General features: G+C 43.7%; 1 protein-coding gene across 1 annotated transcript; it reads left to right on the forward strand.

The window, feature by feature from the left end:
• The first annotated feature begins 1,286 nt into the window (after positions 1 to 1,286).
• On the forward strand, positions 1,287 to 2,894 carry ANKRD34C (ankyrin repeat domain 34C). The gene has a single exon (XM_052660083.1). The coding sequence runs from the start codon at positions 1,287 to 1,289 to the stop codon at positions 2,892 to 2,894; it is 1,608 nt and encodes a 535-aa protein (XP_052516043.1).
• The last annotated feature ends 17,107 nt before the right edge of the window (positions 2,895 to 20,001 follow it).

Below are 20,001 nucleotides of genomic sequence, written 5' to 3' on the forward strand. Positions count from 1 at the left end.
TTGGAGGCTGTAAGTCCAGGATTTAGGTAATTGACACAAGGAAAACCAACGCAGGAAACCCAGGTTTGACAAACTTCAACAGGGGTAGCTCTGGTATGAGCTTTATTTCCTAACACTGGTGAGCAAAGATGCAATCCCTTGTCCACCCTCTGCCTCAGGTCTGCTCAACCAGAGAGGAGGGTGTGGCAATGCATCATTCCAGTGGGTCTTCGAGTCCGATCGTCAAGGATGAGAACTCTGACATCTGCTGGAGAAGTGGGAACTACAGCCTGGAAAGGGATGGTTGGACTGTTCTTGTTTTTATAATCTTTCCCCCCTGTGATGACTGTGATACATGTTTGGTTTAGGAAGTACAACAAAAAAAAGAACATGAAAACTATTCACAATCCCATCTCCATTGCTGTGCATTTTATTCTCGTCTTCTGGATACACACCTAGAGCAACAGTGCATTAAATCATTATTGACGAGGTAACCTATGAAGTGTAAGTCACTGCTGAGGCTACAGCAGTGAACAAGATAGTGAACAAACCTTTCCTAATGGCAACTTAGACCTTAGTGATGCCAACAGACAAAACCCAAAGGTTCTTAAACTGCAGTGTGATAAATATGTACAGTCAATGCTGTAAGAGCTTGCATGTTTTCTTGCTTACTCTCTCCTAGACATTACGCCAGCTACTTTACATGTGGTTACTTGTTTAATTAATATATACAGTATCCCATTTAATCTTCACAATGACCTAATGGGGTAGCCTGCTACTATCACCACCCCCACCCCTGACAGGTTACAGTTGAAGAAGCAAATTCAGAAAAGTTAAATAACCAAGCCAGAGATTTCCCTGGTCATCCAGTGGCTAAGACTCCCAATGTAGGGGATCTGGGTTCAATCCCTGGTTGGGGAACTAAAACCCCACATGCAGCAACTAAAGATCCCATGTGCTGCAACTAATACCCAGCGTAGCCAATAAATAAACAAAACAAAACAAAACCAAGCAAGGTGGCATCACTTGGGATCAGGCTGGGACATGACTGTATACAGACTCTGTAACACCTGTGCTGCTCAGATTGGCTATAGAATGTGTGCATGCATGCTCAGTTGTGTCTGACTCTGTGACCCCGTGGACTGTAGCCCGTCAGGCTCCTCTGTCTGTGGGATTTTCCAGGCAAGGATACAGGAATGGGCTTCACTTCCTTCTCCAAAGCTATAGAATATATGACACTTTTCTGTCTTCTTCCTTTGCTAGGTCTGACTGCTGCTGTGGCTCAGAGACCCTAAGCTGTAGCCAGGATGATGGACGATGACACGGAACTGAGGACGGACGGAAACTCACTTTTAAAGGCTGTGTGGCTCGGGAGGCTCAGGCTGACAAGGCTCCTCCTGGAAGGGGGCGCATACATCAATGAAAGCAATGACAAGGGGGAGACGGCTCTCATGGTGGCGTGCATCACCAAGCACGTGGACCAGCAGAGCATCAGCAAGTCCAAGATGGTCAAGTACCTGCTGGACAACAGGGCAGACCCTAACATCCAGGATAAGTCTGGCAAGACTGCCCTCATCCACGCCTGCATCCGAAGAGCTGGGGGGGATGTGGTCTCCCTGCTGCTGGAGAACGGAGCAGACCCCAGCCTTGAGGACCGCACTGGGGCTTCAGCTCTGGTTTATGCCATAAATGCAGATGACAAGGATGCGTTGAGACAGCTTCTGGATGCCTGCAAGGCCAAAGGCAAGGAGGTAATTATCATAACGACAGACAAGTCGTCTTCGGGCACCAAAACCACCAAACAGTATCTGAATGTCCCCCCTTCACCCAAAGAAGAAGACAGACAGTCGCCTCCCCCGTGTGCTTCTCCATCTGAGGTTGAACTGAAGGCACCAGGCCTGGGCTCTCCACCCAGCGAGAAGGAAGATGACTTCTTTAGCCTCCAATCAGGGCATCCAAGTAGTTGCAACACTGCCAAGGCTCTTAATGAACCTGGGTCGCCTGTTCGGAAAGTTGGGAATCTCAAAAGGGCCCGCCTGCCTCAGCTGAAGAGGCTCCAGTCTGAGCCCTGGGGCCTGACGGCACCATCCGTGCTGGCTGCCTCCTGTGTGCGTCAGGACGAGACCCACGGCATGGGCACGGACGGCGAGGTCAACAGCATCGGTAATGTATCCTTCCCCAGAAGGGGCCCCCTCTCCAGAACCAGCAGCATAGATGGCAAAGATGCCAGCCTTGTCCACATGGTCACGGAACAGGTGGTGAAGATCCCGGTCTCTTCAGCACCGGCCTCGTGGAAGGCAGCCTATGAGAAGACTCAGGCTCCCCACCCACGTCTGGCCAGAAGAAGTACTCTCCCTATCGACCAAGAGAAGGTGGGCATCTGCCCAGCAGGTCCCTCTGCTCTCAAAGATGCCGTGACCCTCAAACGGCTGGAGAATGACCTCTATGATTTAGAGTTACAGCTTGGGGCTGACCTGCCCAACCCCATCTCCCTAGAATCAGGCAAAGGTCCACTGGATCGCAAGAAGCTCAACAGCTCCCACCTTTCTCTCTTCCAAGGCTCCAGGGAGTCCCTGGACGCTGTGTCCAGCACATCACCCAACTCAGCCCGCCGCAGGCCACCCCTTCTTCTAGAAAGACGAGGTTCTGGAACCTTGCTCCTGGACCGAATTTCTCAGACCAGGCCTGGCTTCCTCCCACCTTTAAATGTAAATCTGAACCCACCTATCCCGGATATGAGAGTGAGCAGCAAACCTTCCTCTCCACTCGCTAGTGGCTTAAAATCCATGGTTCCCATCGCTCCAAGCTCACCAAAGAGAGTTGACTTGAGAAGTAAAAAGAAACTCCTCCGGAGGCATTCTATGCAAGTTGAGCAGATGAAGCAGCTGTCTGACTTTGAGGAAATCATGACCTAGACTAAGCTTTTAGGGAGTTTTTTTTTTTTTAATCTATGTAGTTTATGAATAGTATTATAATCTAGACCAACATAGCCATGCAGGCTTTCTGTATCCTGATCATTCCTTAATGCTGGTGTGTGGCTGCTTCAAAAGAGATGAAAACAGACTGCCACTTCTGTTCTGAAAGGACATCTGGGGTTTTATAGGGCTCCTTGGAAAGAGCTCAGGATAACTGAGTTTTAGAGTTGAAATTGCAAAAAAAAAAATCTCCCAAAGAAGAAAACCTTTGGAATTTCAAAGTCGCACAGCAGGTACCATGATCTGAGCTGCTGACACCTGTTATTTTATATCAGACAAACAAGAATTTAAATCACAAGGTGGTATTTGGAGTATGTCAGGTGTCATAAATGTATAAAGTGCCTAAGAGAAAAACGAGGGGCTTTAACATGTGTTAGAATGTGCAGAGGCTCCACACCAACCGCCAGGCTATGAAATTTGGGGATGTGTGTTACATCCAGACAAACAGAAGCCGCATTCTCCCATTAGGGAGGCTCTGACGTCCGCTTCCTACGTTGAACCACGTCAGGGGGCACTGGCTGGTACAGCACAGTGGAGTTCTTCCAGAACTTCAGCAACAGGTTTTATCCACTAGTTTGGGTGTCCTTTGGGTTTCTCTAGTGTTTTGGAGATAAAGATTCTGCCTGCAATGCAGGAGACTTGGGTTCAATTCCTGGATCAGGAAGATCCCTGGAGAAGGAAATGGCAACTCACACCAGTATTCTAGCCTGCAGAATCCCATGAACAGAGGAGCTTGGCGGGCTATAGTCTATGGGGTCCCAAAGAGTCGGATACAACAGAGTGACAAACACTTTTGGGTTCCCAAATATCATATCTACATGTCCCCCAAATTCTGTTCATGTAATAGTAGCTGGTGCCTCAAAGATGAATCATGTCCAGAAGTGAAACTCACGTTGGCCTCCTGATCTGACTCAGGTTCTGTGTTGAAATCTCATTAAAAAAAATGTCAGGGCTATTAGCACTTTGGAGCTAAATATTATACAACTCATAGAATAGACCCATAAGACGTATTTCCTTATTATTCTTTAAAAAGAAAAACAAACAACTGGGTGAGATCTTGCCAAACTAGAATAATGCGTGATGCTGAGAGACACATATATTCCAAGGTAGAGCTGACGGATGGTTCTCAGGTCAGAGGCGGGGGGGCAAGGGGGACAGTTGGAGCCTGAAAATTTTAAGGGATGCACACTGTCATTTCTCCTTCACTTTTCTGGGAAATTCAAGAACATCTGGTTTCTTCTTTGCCTGAATTATCTCTGTGATGGGAGATTTGTAGAAATAACCTGTATAACCTTTTAAAGCCACTCTGTTTGAACCCAAGAAGGGAAGCAGATGTTTATCACTTTCGGTGTCATGTAGCCGCCTTTGAGATGAAGCTACTTCTAGTTGTTTCCTGTGTACTTTCTCTTTCATGCTACTTAGATAGGTTTGCTCTATGGTTAAAAAAAAATTCAGTAGTCCCTTGGAGGTAGCATCACATCCTAGAAAGAGGAAAGACTTTGAGATTTGGGTTTGTGTCTCTGTTTCATCATTTACCAGCTGAAAGACTTCAAGGAAGTAGCTTTACTTCTCCAAGCCTCCACTCCCTCATCTGTAAAATGGGGTTAGTAATGCCTCACCTGGAAAGTTTGTGGTGAGAATTAAATGAGATAATATATGAAAGTGCCTGTAACTGTGCCTAGCACAGGGAGGAGTAATTGGATAAGATGAAGCTAACTTTTTAAAAATGTTGTTTAGTACTTTATTATGAAGTTAAACCTACACCACTGTATGATCTAGTAACTCCACTCTAGGCATTTACCCAAAAGAAATAAAAATTCAAGTTCATACAGAGACTTTTATATATATGCTCATAGAAGATTTTACTAAATAGTAAATAGTAATAATAATAATACAACCCAAATGTCCATCAACAGGAGAATATTTTCACATAGGTGGATAAATCTCTAAAACATTATGCTGAATTAATGAGCCAGACACAAAAGAGTACAAACCAAAGGATTCCATTTATATAAAGCCCCAGAACAAACAAAACTAATTTGTGGTGGAAAAAAGAATCAGAAAGTAGCCACCTTTGTGACTGGGACTGAATGGGAAGGCACACAAGGAGACTTTCAGTGAAATTCCATTGATCTGATTATATTTCAGTTTTCACAAAGTTTAAATGCTGTGATATAAAACCCAAAATTAACTTGTATAACAATGAAAATACGAGGTAGCTGATTTTAAATACTCCTTCAGACCTCTGAAGTCTCAAAATCTCAAATAATACCGAATACCCTACGCAAAGTGAAGCAGACTCTAGCTGAAATATTCAAAGAGCCCTCAAGATTCTCATGAAGTGAAGTCACTCAGTCATGTCCAACTCTTTGCGACCCCATGGACTGTAGCCTACCAGGCTCCTCAGTCCATGGAATTTTCCAGGCAAGAGTACTGGAGTGGGTTGCCATTTCTTTCTCCAAGGGATCTTCCCAACCCAGGGATAGAACCCTGGTCTCCCACACTGCAGGCAGACGTTTTACCATCTGAGCCACCAGGGAAGCCTTGAGATTCTCATGGGTTCTATAAATACTGAGCCCCAAACTCATTTGTAAAGTGAAAGAAATTCTGCCACAGAAGCTATGCAGATCAGACCATTTCTATAAGGATATTCTCTAGAAATATATCTGAATATCTCAATCAAAAGTGCTAATGATGGTTATAAATACTCCAAGTATTTGTTTTTCAGTAATTCCATTAGGGCAGGCACATACCCAACCTTGGCACTGTTGACCATTTGGGCTGGGTAATTCTTTTCTGTGGGAAACTGTGTGTGTACTATATGTTGCTTAGCAGCATTCCTGGCCTCTACCCACTAGATAACAGCAACTTCCCCCCAAATTGTGACAACTCACAGTGCTTTCAGACACGGACAGACATCTCCTGGAGGCAATACCACCTCAGTTGATCAGCACGGCTCTAGGAGAACGATTGTGTGTGTGGTAGAAGTGTGTGGTCAAGAACAACCGAACTGCACAGAGGTGAGGGGCTGGCTGGCGAGGCTGTCCCACTAACTGAAAGGCAGAAAGGTGACTAACATACAATGTGGGCCTCTAGGATTCTTGACATGAGTGCCAATGGCCTCTTGTACTTTGCAGCAAGGAAAGAAAATGAGAAGCATTGCACATAAGCTAGTGAAACCCAGGGCTCACAAACCTGGTTGAATGTGGACATCCCATAGGCTTCTCAGGACCATTTAGATAGGAATGTTGTTGTTGTTTAGTTGCTAAGTTGTATCCAACTCTTTGAGATCCCATGGAATGTAGTCTGCCAGGCTCCTCTGTCCACGGGATTTTCCAGGCAAGAATACTGGAGTAGGTAGCCATTTCCTTCTCCAGAGAATCCTCCCAACCCAGGGATTGAACCTGCGTCTCCTGCATTGGCAGGCAGATTCTTTTACCTCTGAGCCACATGGGAAATCCTCAGATGAGAATAGTTCTTACCAAGTGGACAGGATTACAGGCAAAGCAATACCACTTTGATACATTAAAGAGAGAACCAGACAGACAATCACTGATCTTAGCAGCTCATTAAAGATACACATACACACACACACACACACACACACACACACACACACACTGCACACTTTAAATACTTTTCTAGCAGTTTTTAGTGTCAGTTAAAACTAACCTCTGCTAGTAATATCTAACTGTGGGGATAGCGAGACTGCATAAGAGAATTTTTCTAAACCTTTAGCTAAGACTTGAAAGCCTAATTTATCCAAAATAGTGACTGTGGCACATTCATAGCAATTAGCTTAGGCAAAACACTACCCAGTATGAGTTGCCCATTCAGAATAGCCTGTCCATTGTACAGGTGGGTAATAGCAGGTATGCTCATGCCACTTACTGCCTGTATCCATCAGTCAGGACTTTCCCATTAGCCTTTCTGTAGACAGTCATTACAATAGTACTGTTTATCACTATCTGATGACGTGGTAGTTGAATTAGACTGTTCCAAACTAGTACAACCACTGCAATACTTGATTATGGTTAATGCATAAATGGGCAGTTTTCTTTGTGTTAACAAACCTCACAGGAATGCTTTTTAAAAGCATATTTACATTCAAACATGCTTTCTAGATCAGAGATTTGGGGGAACCTAGATCACTACAAGTTAGTTGCAAACTGCAGTTTCAATAACTCGCCTATGTAAGACTCTCTGAAATGTTCATCAAAATACTTCATAGAATGTGAGTCTAAAGTCTCATGTCTGGGATTTGCATTCAGTTTCTAAACATTCCAAAGCATTTGTTTGATCATTTAAGTCCATCGTCCATTTTCTTAGAATTTCATCAAGTAAGTGCAGGTGTTGTCTGACCTTCTTTGGTGTGTCTTGATACTTCAGATGTACCATTCTGAACTGATTCTCTACAATGTTCTATCCTAGTCTCAAGCTGACAATGTGCTCAAGGATGTACCAAATTCCATGTAATGGAACTATTTAGATACTTCTGATGTGTCAATAAAAGATAAATTGCAATCCTTCAGTAGCGTTTCTCATTTTTCTTAGTGAGATCTCAATCATAAGTATTACCTTTTCTCTAAGATGGGCTTGACATGACTGCCTGGTAACACTGAACTGAGCAAACACTGTTTTATATACGCATGATTTAAAAATTTAATTTTTAAAGATTTTTTTTATGTGGACCATTTTCAAAGTCTTTATTGAATGTGTTACAATGCTGCTTCTGCTGTTTATGTTCTGGTGTTTGGCAGGCATGTGGGATCTTAGCTCCCTGACCAGGGATTGAACCAGACACCCCTGCATTGGAAGATGAAGTCCTAACCACTGAACCTCTGGGAAAGTCCCCACAAATTAATTTTTAATTACATAAGGATTCTATATTCTATTCTGGTTACAAAAAAAGGCTAAGAATGAGAAGCCATGGCCTCAAGGGGAGTGAATTCCTTTACGATGCCTCTGCTGCTTGGTTCCCCCCCTGGGATGCACCTGCCATCTGCTACTGGCAGGGACTTAAAGGTTCCTGGACAGCCCTCCTTGGGCCGGATTTCTAATCCTGATGATCATTAACAGAAGCTGATTTCTCCTAGCTCTTACTAGGGTAGTAAGGTAGGTAGGTAGTAGGTTCAGTTCAGTCTCTCAGTCGTGTCCGACTCTTTGCGACCCCATGAATCGCAGCACGCCAGGCCTCCCTGTCCATCTCCAACTCCTGGAGTTCACTCAGACCCACGTCCATTGAGTCAGTGATGCCATCCAGCCATCTCATCCTCTGTCGTCCCCTTCTCCACCTGCCCCCAATCCCTCCCAGCATCAGAGTCTTTTCCAATGAGTCAACTCTTCGAATGAGGTGGCCAAAGTACTGGAGTTTCAGCTTCAGCATCATTCCTTCCAAAGAAATCCCAGGGCTGATCTCCTTCAGAATGGACTGGTTGGATCTCCTTGCAGTCCAAGGGACTCTCAAGAGTCTTCTCCAACACCACAGTTCAAAAGCATCAATTCTTTGGTGCTCAGCCTTCTTCACAGTCCAACTCTCACATCCATACATGACCACTGGAAAAACCATAGCCTTGACTAGACGGACCTTTGTTGGCAAAGTAATGTCTCTGCTTTTGAATATACTATCTAGGTTGGTCATAACTTTTCTTCCAAGGAGTAAGCGTCTTTTAATTTCATGGCTGCAGTCACCATCTGCAGTGATTTTGGAGCCCCCAAAATAAAGTCTGACACTGTTTCCACTGTTTCCCCATCTATTTCCCATGAAGTGATGGGACCGGATGCCATGATCTTCATTTTCTGAATGTTGAGCTTTAAGCCAACTTTTTCACTCTCCTCTTTCACTTTCATCAAGAGGCTCTTTAGTTCCTCTTCACTTTCTGCCATAAGGGTGGTGTCATCTGCATATCTGAGGTTATTGATATTTCTCCCGACACTCTTGATTCCAGCTGGTGTTTCACCCAGGTAAGATGGTAGGTGTTGCAAGAGGGCATCAGAGAGCAGACACACTGAAACCATACTCACAGAAAACTAATCAATCTAATCACACTAGGACCACAGCCTTGTCTAACTCAATGAAACCAAGCCATGCCCACGGGGCAACCCAAGATGGGCGGGTCACGGTGGAAAGAGCTGACAGAATGTGGTCCACTGGAGAAGGGAATGGCAAACCACTTCAGTATTCTTGCCTTGAGAACCCCATGAACCATATGAAAAGGCAAAATGATAGGATAATGAAATAGGAATTCCCCAGGTCAGTAGGTGCCCAACACCCCACTGGAGATCAGTGGAGAAATAACTCCAGAAAGAATGAAGGGATACAGCCAAAGCAAAAATAATACCCAGCTGTGGATGTGACTGGTGATAGAAGCAAGGTCCGATGCTGTAAAGTGCAATATTACATAGGAACCTGGAATGTCAGGTCCATGAATCCAGGCAAATTGGAAGTGGTCAAACAGCAGATGGCAAGAGTGAATGTCGACATTCTAGGAATCAGTGAACTAAAATGGACTGGAATGGGTGAATTTAACTCAGATGACCATTATATCAACCACTGCAGGCAGGAATCCCTTAGAAGAAATGGAGTAGCCATCATGGTCAACAAAAGAGTCCAAAATGCAGTACTTGGATGCAATCTCAAAAACGACAGAATGATCTCTGTTTGTCTCCAAGGCAAACCATTCAATATCACAGTTATCCAAGTTCATGCCCCAACCAGTAACACTGAAGAAGCTGAAGTTGAACGGTTTTATGAAGACCTACAAGACCTTTTAGAACTAATACCCAAAAAAGATGTCCTTTTCATTATAGGGGACTGGAATACAAAAGTAGGAAGTCAAGAAACCTGGAGTAACAGGCAAATTTGGCCTTGGAATGCGGAATGAAGCAGGGCAAAGACTAATCGAGTTTTGCCAAGAAAATGCACTGGTCATAGCAAACACCCTCTTCCAACAACACAAGAGAAGACTCTACACATGGACATAACCAGATGGTCAACACCAAAATCAGATTGATTATATTCTTTGCAGCCAAAGATGGAGAAGCTCCATACAGTCAACAAAAACAAGACCAGGAGATGACTATGGCTCAGATCATGAACTCCTTATTACCAAATTCAGACTCAAATTGAAGAAAGTAGGGAAAACCGCTAGACCATTCAGGTATGACCTAAATCAAATCCCTTATGATTATACAGTGGAAGTGAGAAATAGATTTAAGGGCCTAGATCTGATAGATAGAGTGCCTGATGAACTATGGAATGAGGTTCGTGACATTGTACGGGAGACAGGGATCAAGACCATCCCCATGGCAAAGAAATGCAAAAAAGCAAAATGGCTGTCTGGAGAGGTCTTACAAATAGCTGTGAAAAGAAGAGAAGCAAAACGCAAAGGAGAAAAGGAAAGATATAAGCATCTGAATGCAGAGTTCCAGAATATAGCAAGAAGCGCTAAGAAAGCCTTCATCAGCGATCAATGCAAAGAAATAGAGGAAAAGAACAGAATGGGAAAGACTAGAGGTCTCTTCAAGAAAATTAGAGATACCAAGGGAACATTTCATGCAAAGATGGGCTCGATAAAGGACAGAAATGGTCTGGACCTAACAGAAGCAGAAAATATTAAGAAGAGGTGGCAAGAATACACAGAAGAACTATACAAAAAAGATCTTCACGACCCAGATAATCATGATGGTGTGATCACTCATCTAGAGCCAGACATCCTGGAATGTGAAGTCAAGTGGGCCTTGGAAAGCATCGCTAGGAACAAAGCTAGTGGAGGTGATGGAATTCCAGTTGAGCTGTTTCGAATCCTGAAAGATGATGCTGTGAAAGTGCTGCACTCAATGTGCCAGCAAATTTGGAAAACTCAGCAGTGGCCACAGGACTGAAAAAGGTCAGTTTTCATTCCAATCCCAAAGAAAGGTAATGCCAAAGAAGGCTCAAACTACCGCACAATTGCACTCATCTCACATGCTAGTAAAGTAATACTCAAAATTCTCCAAGCCAGCCTTCAGCAATACGTGAACCGTGAACTTCCTGATGTTCAAGCTGGTTTTAGAAAAGGCAGAGGAACCAGAGATCAAAATGCCAACATCTGCTGGATCATGGAAAAAGCGAGAGAGTTCCAGAAAAACATCTATTTCTGCTTTCTTGACTATGCCAAAGCCTTTGACTGTGTGGATCACAATAAACTGTGGAAAATTCTAAAAGAGATGGGAATACCAGACCACCTGACCTGCCTCTTGAGAAATCTGTATGCAGGTCAGGAAGCAACAGTTAGACCTGGACGTGGAACAACAGACTGGTTCCAAACAGGAAAAGGAGTACGTCAAGGCTGTATATTGCCACCCTGCTTATTTAACTTATATGCAGAGGTAGTTGTAGTTAGTATCAAATGAATCAGCTGGACAGTCTCTCTTATCTTCTATACTCCAGCATTCTGTGATTCAGATTTCATCCAGACTTCCTGATTCCCTGGAGAGTTCCAAACCTTATCCCGAGGTTCTTCCCTAGGTGGTTGAAATAAATTCTATTGTTTTATGCTCACCTCAGCTTCAACCAATGTTATGACAAGACCAGCCCTTGTGGTTCTCATTGTGGCTGCAAGAAGCCATCCACAATAATCATTAGGAAACTTTGGGGAAAAAGAAGTTTGCTGATTTTTTTTTAAAAGGTTCTGAAGATTACATGGCATACCTGGAGTCATACAGTGAGGTTGTGGGTAGTCAGAGGGCCCAGGCCTTGAGGTCTGCTTTTACTGGGGTCCAAGCTGAGGACCTAAGGTTTCGTGGGCTCGCTCTTTATTTTATTTTTTTTTTCTTGTGCTTCTCTTAGATTCCTTTTTTTTTTAATTTAAATTTTTATTTTTACTTTATTTTACCTTACAATACTGTATTGGTTTTGCCATACATTGACATGAATCCGCCACGGGTGTAGATGAGTTCCCAATCCTGAACCCCCCCTCCCACCTCCCACCCCATATCATCCCTCTGGATCATCCCCGTGCACCAGCCTCAAGCATCCTGTATCCTGCATCGAACATAGACTGGTGATTCATTTCTTACATGATAGTATACATTTTTCAATGCCATTCTCCCAAATCATCCCACATTCTCCCTCTCCCTCAGAGTCCAAAAGTCTGCTCTACACATCTGTGTCTCTTCTGCTGTCTCGCATACAGGGTCATCATCACCGTCTTTCTAAATTCCATATATATGTGTTAGTATACTGTACTGGTGTTTTTCTTTCTGGCTTACTTCACTCTGTATAATCGGCTCCAGTTTCATCCATCTCATTAGAACTGATTCAAATGTATTCTTTTTAATGGCTGAGTAATACTCCATTGTGTATATGTACCACAGCTTTCTTATCCATTCATCTGCTGATGGACATCCAGGTTGTTTCCACGTCTTGGCTATTATAAACAGTGCTGCGATGAACATTGGGTATATGTGTCTCTTTCAGTTCTGGTTTCCTCGGTGTGTATGCCCAGCAGTGGGATTGCTGGGCCATAAGGCAGTTCTATTTGCAATTTTTTAAGGAATCTCCACACTGTTCTCCATAGTGGCTGTACTAGTTTGCATTCCCACCAACAGTGTAAGAGGACTCCCTTTTCTCCACACCCTCTCCAGCATTTATTGCTTGCAGACTTTTGGATCGCAGCCATTCTGACTGGTGTGAAGTGGTACCTCATTGTGGTCTTGATTTGCATTTCTCTGATAATGAGTGATGTTGAGCATCTTTTCATGTGTTTGTTAGCCATCCATATGTCTTCTTTGGAGAAATGTGTATTTAGTTCTTTGGCCCATTTTTTGATTGGGTCATTTATTTTTCTGGAATTGAGCTGCATAAGTTGCTTGTATATTTTTGAGATTAGTTGTTTGTCAGTTGCTTCATTTGCTATTATTTTCTCCCATTCAGAAGGCTGTCTTTTCACCTGGCTTATAGTTTCTTTTGTTGTGCAGAAGCTTTTAATTTTAATTAGATCCCATTTGTTTATTTTTGCTTTTATTTCCAGTATTCTGGGAGGTGGATCATAGAGGATCCTGCTGTGATTTATGTCGGGGGCTCGCTCTCTATTAGTGAATTTGAAACGTAAAAGTGAGGGACTCCCGTGGCTGTCCAGTGGTTAAGACTCTGAGCTTCCACTGCAGGGGGCACAGGTTCAATCCCTGGTTGAGAAACTAAGATCCCACATGCTGAAAAGCACGGCCAAAAAACCTGAAAAGCAATGCCCCCCAATAATCCTTCTGCACTTACCCCGAAAAACAACAAAAGACTTGTAACAGCGGGAATTTAAAGTGTGAAAAGAGAGAAAAAAAAGGGAGGCCCAGTCAGTCAACAAAGATCTCTAAAACAAAGTTGGGGGGAGCATGACCAGGTTCTTTATTCAGTTCTGTGTGGCTGGTAATGTATCTAGGGAGAAAGCCATCTTTGAGATGGAGGCCCTCAACCATCAAAAACAAAGTCAGGCACTTGCATTCCAGAAGAAAAGCCAGCTGTCAGGCTTACACTACAGTTAACAAAAAAGGGGGGCTTCCCATGGGGGTCAAGTGGTTAAGACTCTGCCTTCTAATGCAGGGGGTGTGGGGGTGATCCTTGGTCAGGAAGGTAAGATCCCACATGCTTTGCAGCCAAAAAACCAAAACATAAAAAATACTGTAACAAATTCAATAGACTTTAAAAATGGTCCTCATGTTTAAATCTCTTGAAGAAAAGGACTCTTTTCAGCATGTCTTTGTCCCTCTTCTATCTACAGGAAAGGGAAGCCAATATTGTTCCAGCTCCTTCAAGAAGAGATTAGGAAGGATCTCCATGGTGGAGAAAAAAAAGAAGTGGTTAGGGAGGGGGGCGTGATGAGGGAAAAGGCCTGCCTTGAGGGAGGGAGTGCATTCCCAGGATTGATAGGGGGCTCAGGAGGTTGGAGTCCCTCGAGTGGAACTTGCATGAGCTTAGTTTCCAGCACATTGGCTCTCTAGTTGTGGAGTGTGGGCTTAGCTGCCCCTCAGCATGTGGGCTCTTAGTTCTCCAACCAGGGATCGAACCTGTGTCCCCTGCAGGTGGATTCTTAACCATTGGCTCACCAGGGATGTCCCTGTTTCTTCCGTTTTACAAAGTTTTATACCTTTTTGTTTTAAATTTAGGCATACGATTCAATTATTTTGGTATTTGGTATGAAATATGGATCCAAGTTCTTTAAAACAAGTATTTTTTTGCATATGAATATCCAATTTTTCCAGCATCATTTGTTGGAAAAGCTGTCAGTTCTCCACTACATTGCCTTTGTACCTTTGTAAAATATCAGCTGCCCATGTATATGGTTAAAGCTAACTTCTTCAGACATTTTTACAGAAATTAAAAAATTGATTCTAATATTCACCTGGAGGGACTTACCTAGCAATCCAGCAGTTAAGATTCTGAGCTTCCACTGTGGTGGCCCAGGTTTACTGTGGAGGCCCAGGTTTGATCCCTGCTGAGGGAACTAAGATCTCGCACGCTGCTCAGGCAAAAAAAAAAAAAAAAAAAAGGTCAGTTGATAAGTACCTATAATTCCATTGGCAACTTTAATGATTTTTTGCATTGTAACAAAATACAAAAAATAAAACTAAATTCACCTGGAAATGCAAAGGACCTCCAAGAGCCAATACAACTTTGAAAAAGAACAACAGAGTTGGAGAGAACCAATTAGAGAGATCAGAAATAAACCCATGGATATGTGGACTCGAATACTGCTCAGTAATCAAGAGGAATGAACTACTGACATACATTGCTTCCCTGGAAGCTCAGTGGTAAAGAATCCGCCTGCCAATTCAGGAGACACTGGAGAATCCCTGGGTCGGGAAGATCCCCTGGAGAAGGCAATGGCAACCCACTCCAGTATTCTTGCCTGAAAAATCCCATGAACAGAGGAGCCTGGTGGGCTATATAGGAGTTCATGGGGTCACAAGAGAGTTGACACGACTTATCAACTAAACAACTGACATACACAACAGCATGAATGCATCCTAAAATAACTGTGCTGAGTTTAAGAAGCTCTACTAAATGCAGTGCTTTTATATGATTTCAGCTGTAGAAAATTCTAGAATATGCTAATGAATGTAGAGACAGAAAGCAAATCAGTGGTTATGGGAATGAATCGGAAGGTTGGGGAGGCAGAGAGGGAGAGATCACAAAGGGAAGGAAGAAACTATGGGGGAGGTGGATTCACTGTCGTGATTATGTCGATTTCACAGGCATGTACATGTGAAAACTCATCAAAACTAAAGCAATCTGATGGAAAATGCCTCTCGTGTAGGGGAAGGTCAGCCATTTGGTCTATTCAGGCCTTTGACTGACTCAACTACGTCAACTCGCATTTTGGAGGGCAACTGGCTCTATTCAAACTGCAGCGACCTCAGCGTTAATTTCATCCAAACGCCTGTTACAGAAATACCTGGAATGAACAGAAATACCTGGAATGACGTCTGACCATATAGCTGGGCGCCTTGTGGCTCAGCCACATGGATTCATCATAAGATGATAGATGTTTTGTGGATGGTGTGAGCAGTAGGGTCCCTAAACGGAGCTGGCAGAGCCTCCCAGGCATATGAACAACACAAGTGAAGTCTGAATGGGAAATGACTGTCAGAGCATGTTGGCTCAAAATGGAGACTAGAACAGAGGTGATGCTCAGGACCCACTGGGATAATCAGGATCAAGAGAAACTGTGATATTTCTGTGAAGCCAACTGCATGTGGTTGGTGTGGGTAATATGCTGCAGTTTCTGAGCTAGAAAGTGACATCATGTGCCCCCACATCCTCCTTCAGGCTCTGTTTTCTGTCCACTCTCCCTGTGTGACTGTAAACATTCAAATTACACATTTTCAGAACTGGCAAAAGCCCTCATGGGAAAAGCAGCATTTGGGACCGCTTCCCTCTCCAATGGGTTGTTGTCCCTTGATGATTCTTTCCAATTTTATCAGTTCTTTGATGCTTTCTAGAAAACATTTAAAGTTGTTTTCTTCAGGGGGAACTTAAGTTCAAATGATCTAACCCGCCTTAACTAGAAACTGTAAGTCTTTGTTGTGTTTTTATTATTATTATTGGCTGTAATGCAACAGCTATGAATAGTATTCACCTGTATTCAGTCCTCCTCTCCTTCTGGACACATGGGGGACATATCTTCCCATTCACCTTGTCATTGGGTAGGGCCATGATATTAACTGAGGAAAATGAGCTGGGAGTGGGGTCAGTGTTTGTGTCTCTTCTGTACTGTAAACACAAAGAAATTTTCTGTACTATAAACACAAAAGCTATTTCAAAGCATTCTCCTGATTCTATGTTTCCACAGCACATAATTTCAGAGCGGTCTATTGATAATCATACAGAGACTATTTTATTCTAAGCGTTGCCTTCATGAGTACTTTGTAGAATTTCCCTTTCCCATTCCTCTTTTTTATAAAAAGATTATTTATTTTCGACTGCGCTAGTCTTTTTTGTTACTTGCTGGCTTTCTCTAGCTGTGGCAAGAGTGTGGGCTTCTCGTTGCAGCGGCTTTTATTGTTGTGCACCTAAACTAAACTGCTGTGCAACTAAACCAAACTTCATTTAATTGCAGCATGTGGGCTCAGCAGTTGCGGCTCCCTGGTTCTAGAGCACAGGCTCAGTAGTTGTGGTGAATGGGCTTAGTTACCCCTCAGCATGTGGCATCTTCACTAACCAGGGATCGAACCCGTGTCCCCTGAATTGGCAGGTGGATTCTTAACCACAGGACCCTCAGGAAAGTCCCATTCCTATTCTATCTTGACCTTTTAGTTGAATCCTATAGGGGGAGCCTGGTGGGCAGCCATCTGTGGGGTCGCACAGTCGGACATGACTGAAGCGACTTAGCAGCAGCAGCATAGCTTTCTAGCTGCCCAAAGGTAATGAAAAATCCAGTCCCATTCCACTTCAGTTTAAAAATCTCAAACTCTATAGAAACAATGAGAGGAATGGAAATTGACTCACAAAAGGGGTTAAGACTTAAGAAAGGTTAAGTGGCCAAATGCACCGCCAAAATCATGCCATGGTAAGCTTCCTCTCAGGGTGAACTTCTGCTCCTGGGCACTTGTTCTCACTCCCCAGGAGCCTCCATCCTACCACTGCCATCAATAACCTTTGACATCCTCATGCCTTTAGACACCCCCTCAAGATCGGATGCAAGACTGTCTGGTTGGCAGAGCCTGGGTCACATGCCCACATGTCTTGGGACCTACAGCAGAAAGAGGGGGAATACCTGGCCCTCTGGCTGCTATGATGGGAGGCAGGCTGGCCTCTCACGGAGGGCAGTGTGTGTCACTTTCCCTGGTCTGTCTGGGGAAAGCCTGGTATGGTCACTGCTCCATGGCAGTGCATGCGGTTTGCAAACTTTCTATTTGCCTCAGTCAGTCCATAGCAACTACATTGCTTTCTTTCCTCACCATCAATTACATGTATGAGGCATGGATAAAAACTGATTTTCTTTCAAAATCCTAAGAGCAAGTTGTGGAGTGTGCTCCTGTGGCATGGAACAAATAAAAATCCTGCTTCATACAGGGAACAGACCTGTGGACACAGCGGGGAAGGAGAAGGTGGGATGAATTGAGAGTAGCATTGAAATATATAAATCACCACATGTAAAACAGATAACTAGCGAGAAGTTGCTGCATAAAACAGGGAGCCTAACCTGATGCTCTGTGACAGTCTGGAGGGGTGGAACGGGACGGAGGGTGGGAGGAAGGTTCAAGAGGGAGGGCACATATATATACTTATGGCTGATTGACTTTAACGTACAGCAGAAAGCAACACAACATTGTAAAGCAACTATCCTCCAAATAAAAATAAAATAAAAAATCTGCTTCAGAGCACAGACGGATTCACTTTATAAAGCCTATATCTTTATAGGACACTTTTAAAACCTTTTAAATTGTGAAATAAAATACACATACAGAACACAAGTGTGCAATTCAACAAAGAGTCACAATGGTAACATTCCCGAGTTCCCCTCGGGTGCCCCTCATATTATGACTTTCATATTTCCTATTCTGATCCTTTTGTTTCCTTATCTTGCCTTATTTTACCGTCAAGAATTTCTGGAACAATATTGAATAGCAGTGGTGATAGTTTATGTTTTATTGCCAGTTTCAAAGGGAAAGATTCTTATGTCTACTTGTTAACCATGAGGTGGGCTCTCATTTTTTAATAGACATTTTATGACATTAAGGAATTATCAATTATTTTTGATCTGCTGTGCTCTCCTTAGTCACTCAGTTGTGCCTGACTCTTTGTGATCCCATGGACTATAGCCCCCCCAGGTTCCTCTGTCCATGGGGATTCTCCAAGCAAGAATACTGGAGTGGGTTGCCATGCCCTCCTCCAGGGGATCTTCCCAACCCAGGAATTGAACCCAGGTCTCCCACATTGCAGGCAGATTCTTCACCATCTGAGCCACCAGGGAAGCCCAAGAATACTGGAGTGGGTAGACTATCCCTTCTCTAGGGGAACTTCCTTCCCAACCCAGGAATCGAATCAGGGTCTCCTGCCTTGCAGGTGGATTCTTTACCAGCTGAGCTACCAGGGCTCTTTTTTTTTTTTTTTTATCATGAATGGATGCTGCACTTTATCATGCTTTTTCTGAATCTATTAAGATACTCATTTTTAACTTACTGTTTTAAGAGACCTTTAGAGAAGTCAGCTGTGAAAGTGGACATGTAATAGTTCTGGTTTTGTTTTCCAAGTTATCCTATTTTGGAAACTTCTACCACACATCATGGAACACAAACACTGAAAGAGGCTTGGAGGTCCTCAGCCATTACACTCCATCACTCAGTTCATGAATCTTCTCTACAACATCCCAGACTATTTATAGTCTCTGCTTGAATATTTTAAGCAGTGAAAAAAATCCATTATCTCTACTCATCAATTTATGGAAAGCTCTAGTTGTCAGGAAGTCATTTCTTATGTTGAGTTGAAATATACCTCAATGTCAGATTCATGGTTTGCCCAAGTTATTTATGGCAGATGCAACATGCAGGACAGATCTACCCCAAGGAATGGGTAGAGCTGTGTGTGTGTGTGTCGCGAAAAGCATGTGGCCTTTAGAATCAGGCAGGCCTAGTTTCAATTGCTGGCTTAGCCATTAACAAGTTGAGTGAATTCGAGCACTACGGTAGATTGTGTCATGACCACAGATTCCTGCCAACCTAGTATGCTCCTCCTTTGAATGTGACTCTGCAGCTCCTCCAATCCAGAGATGGAAGGAGTTGAGAAATGGAACATTTCCTGCTGTATCAGTAAACAAGGATGTCATAGTCACCAGCCAATGCAGCCACCACCAATGGTGAGCTGATCAGCCCTGAGGGGACTCAAGAAGGAGAGAATACCTGCCATATAGCAGCCATCAGACTGCAGCCATGCCCCATGATGAGCCTGAGGAAGCTCAAGATGAGAAAACACAGGACTCTGACTCTACATCTAAGGTACACACAAAGGAATGATTTCAGGGAGCCCAGATTCCTACATCTTCCCATACACAGAAACGCACTAAACTCCTTACCTTGGAATATCTCATCTTTCTTTCCTTTGATGTTCTGATTACTTGCCCTTTGTTGCAAATCTTCTATATAACCTGGCTCCCCACCTGGTCTCCTTGGAGCTGTTCTCTCAGAATTTCTTACAATGTTGCCTCCAGGCTTGAATTCCTAAAAATTCCCACCAAATAAAACACAGCTCAAATATTCTTTTGAAGTCTACAGAGTCCATTTCTTCACCTTGAATCTGCGCTGGCCCTGGGACTTGCTTTGATCAACGGAATGTGTTAAAAGTGATACTGGGCAAATTCTGAATGTAGTGGGGGTGGGTGAGGATGGCAGAGGGAGAAGGGCCAAGTTATCTCTGACTTGGCTCTCTTGGGAGGCTGCCCTGAGCCTGCCATATCATCTAGGAAATCATCAAGCCTACAGGGGGCTTCTTCCGTGCCTCAGTGGTAAAGAACCCACCTGCCAATGCAGGAGATGTGGGTTCGATCCCTGGATTGGGAAGATCCCCTGGAGGAGG

The sequence above is a fragment of the Budorcas taxicolor genome, chromosome 21 (assembly GCF_023091745.1).
Source record: "Budorcas taxicolor isolate Tak-1 chromosome 21, Takin1.1, whole genome shotgun sequence".
NCBI lineage: Eukaryota > Metazoa > Chordata > Mammalia > Artiodactyla > Bovidae > Budorcas > Budorcas taxicolor.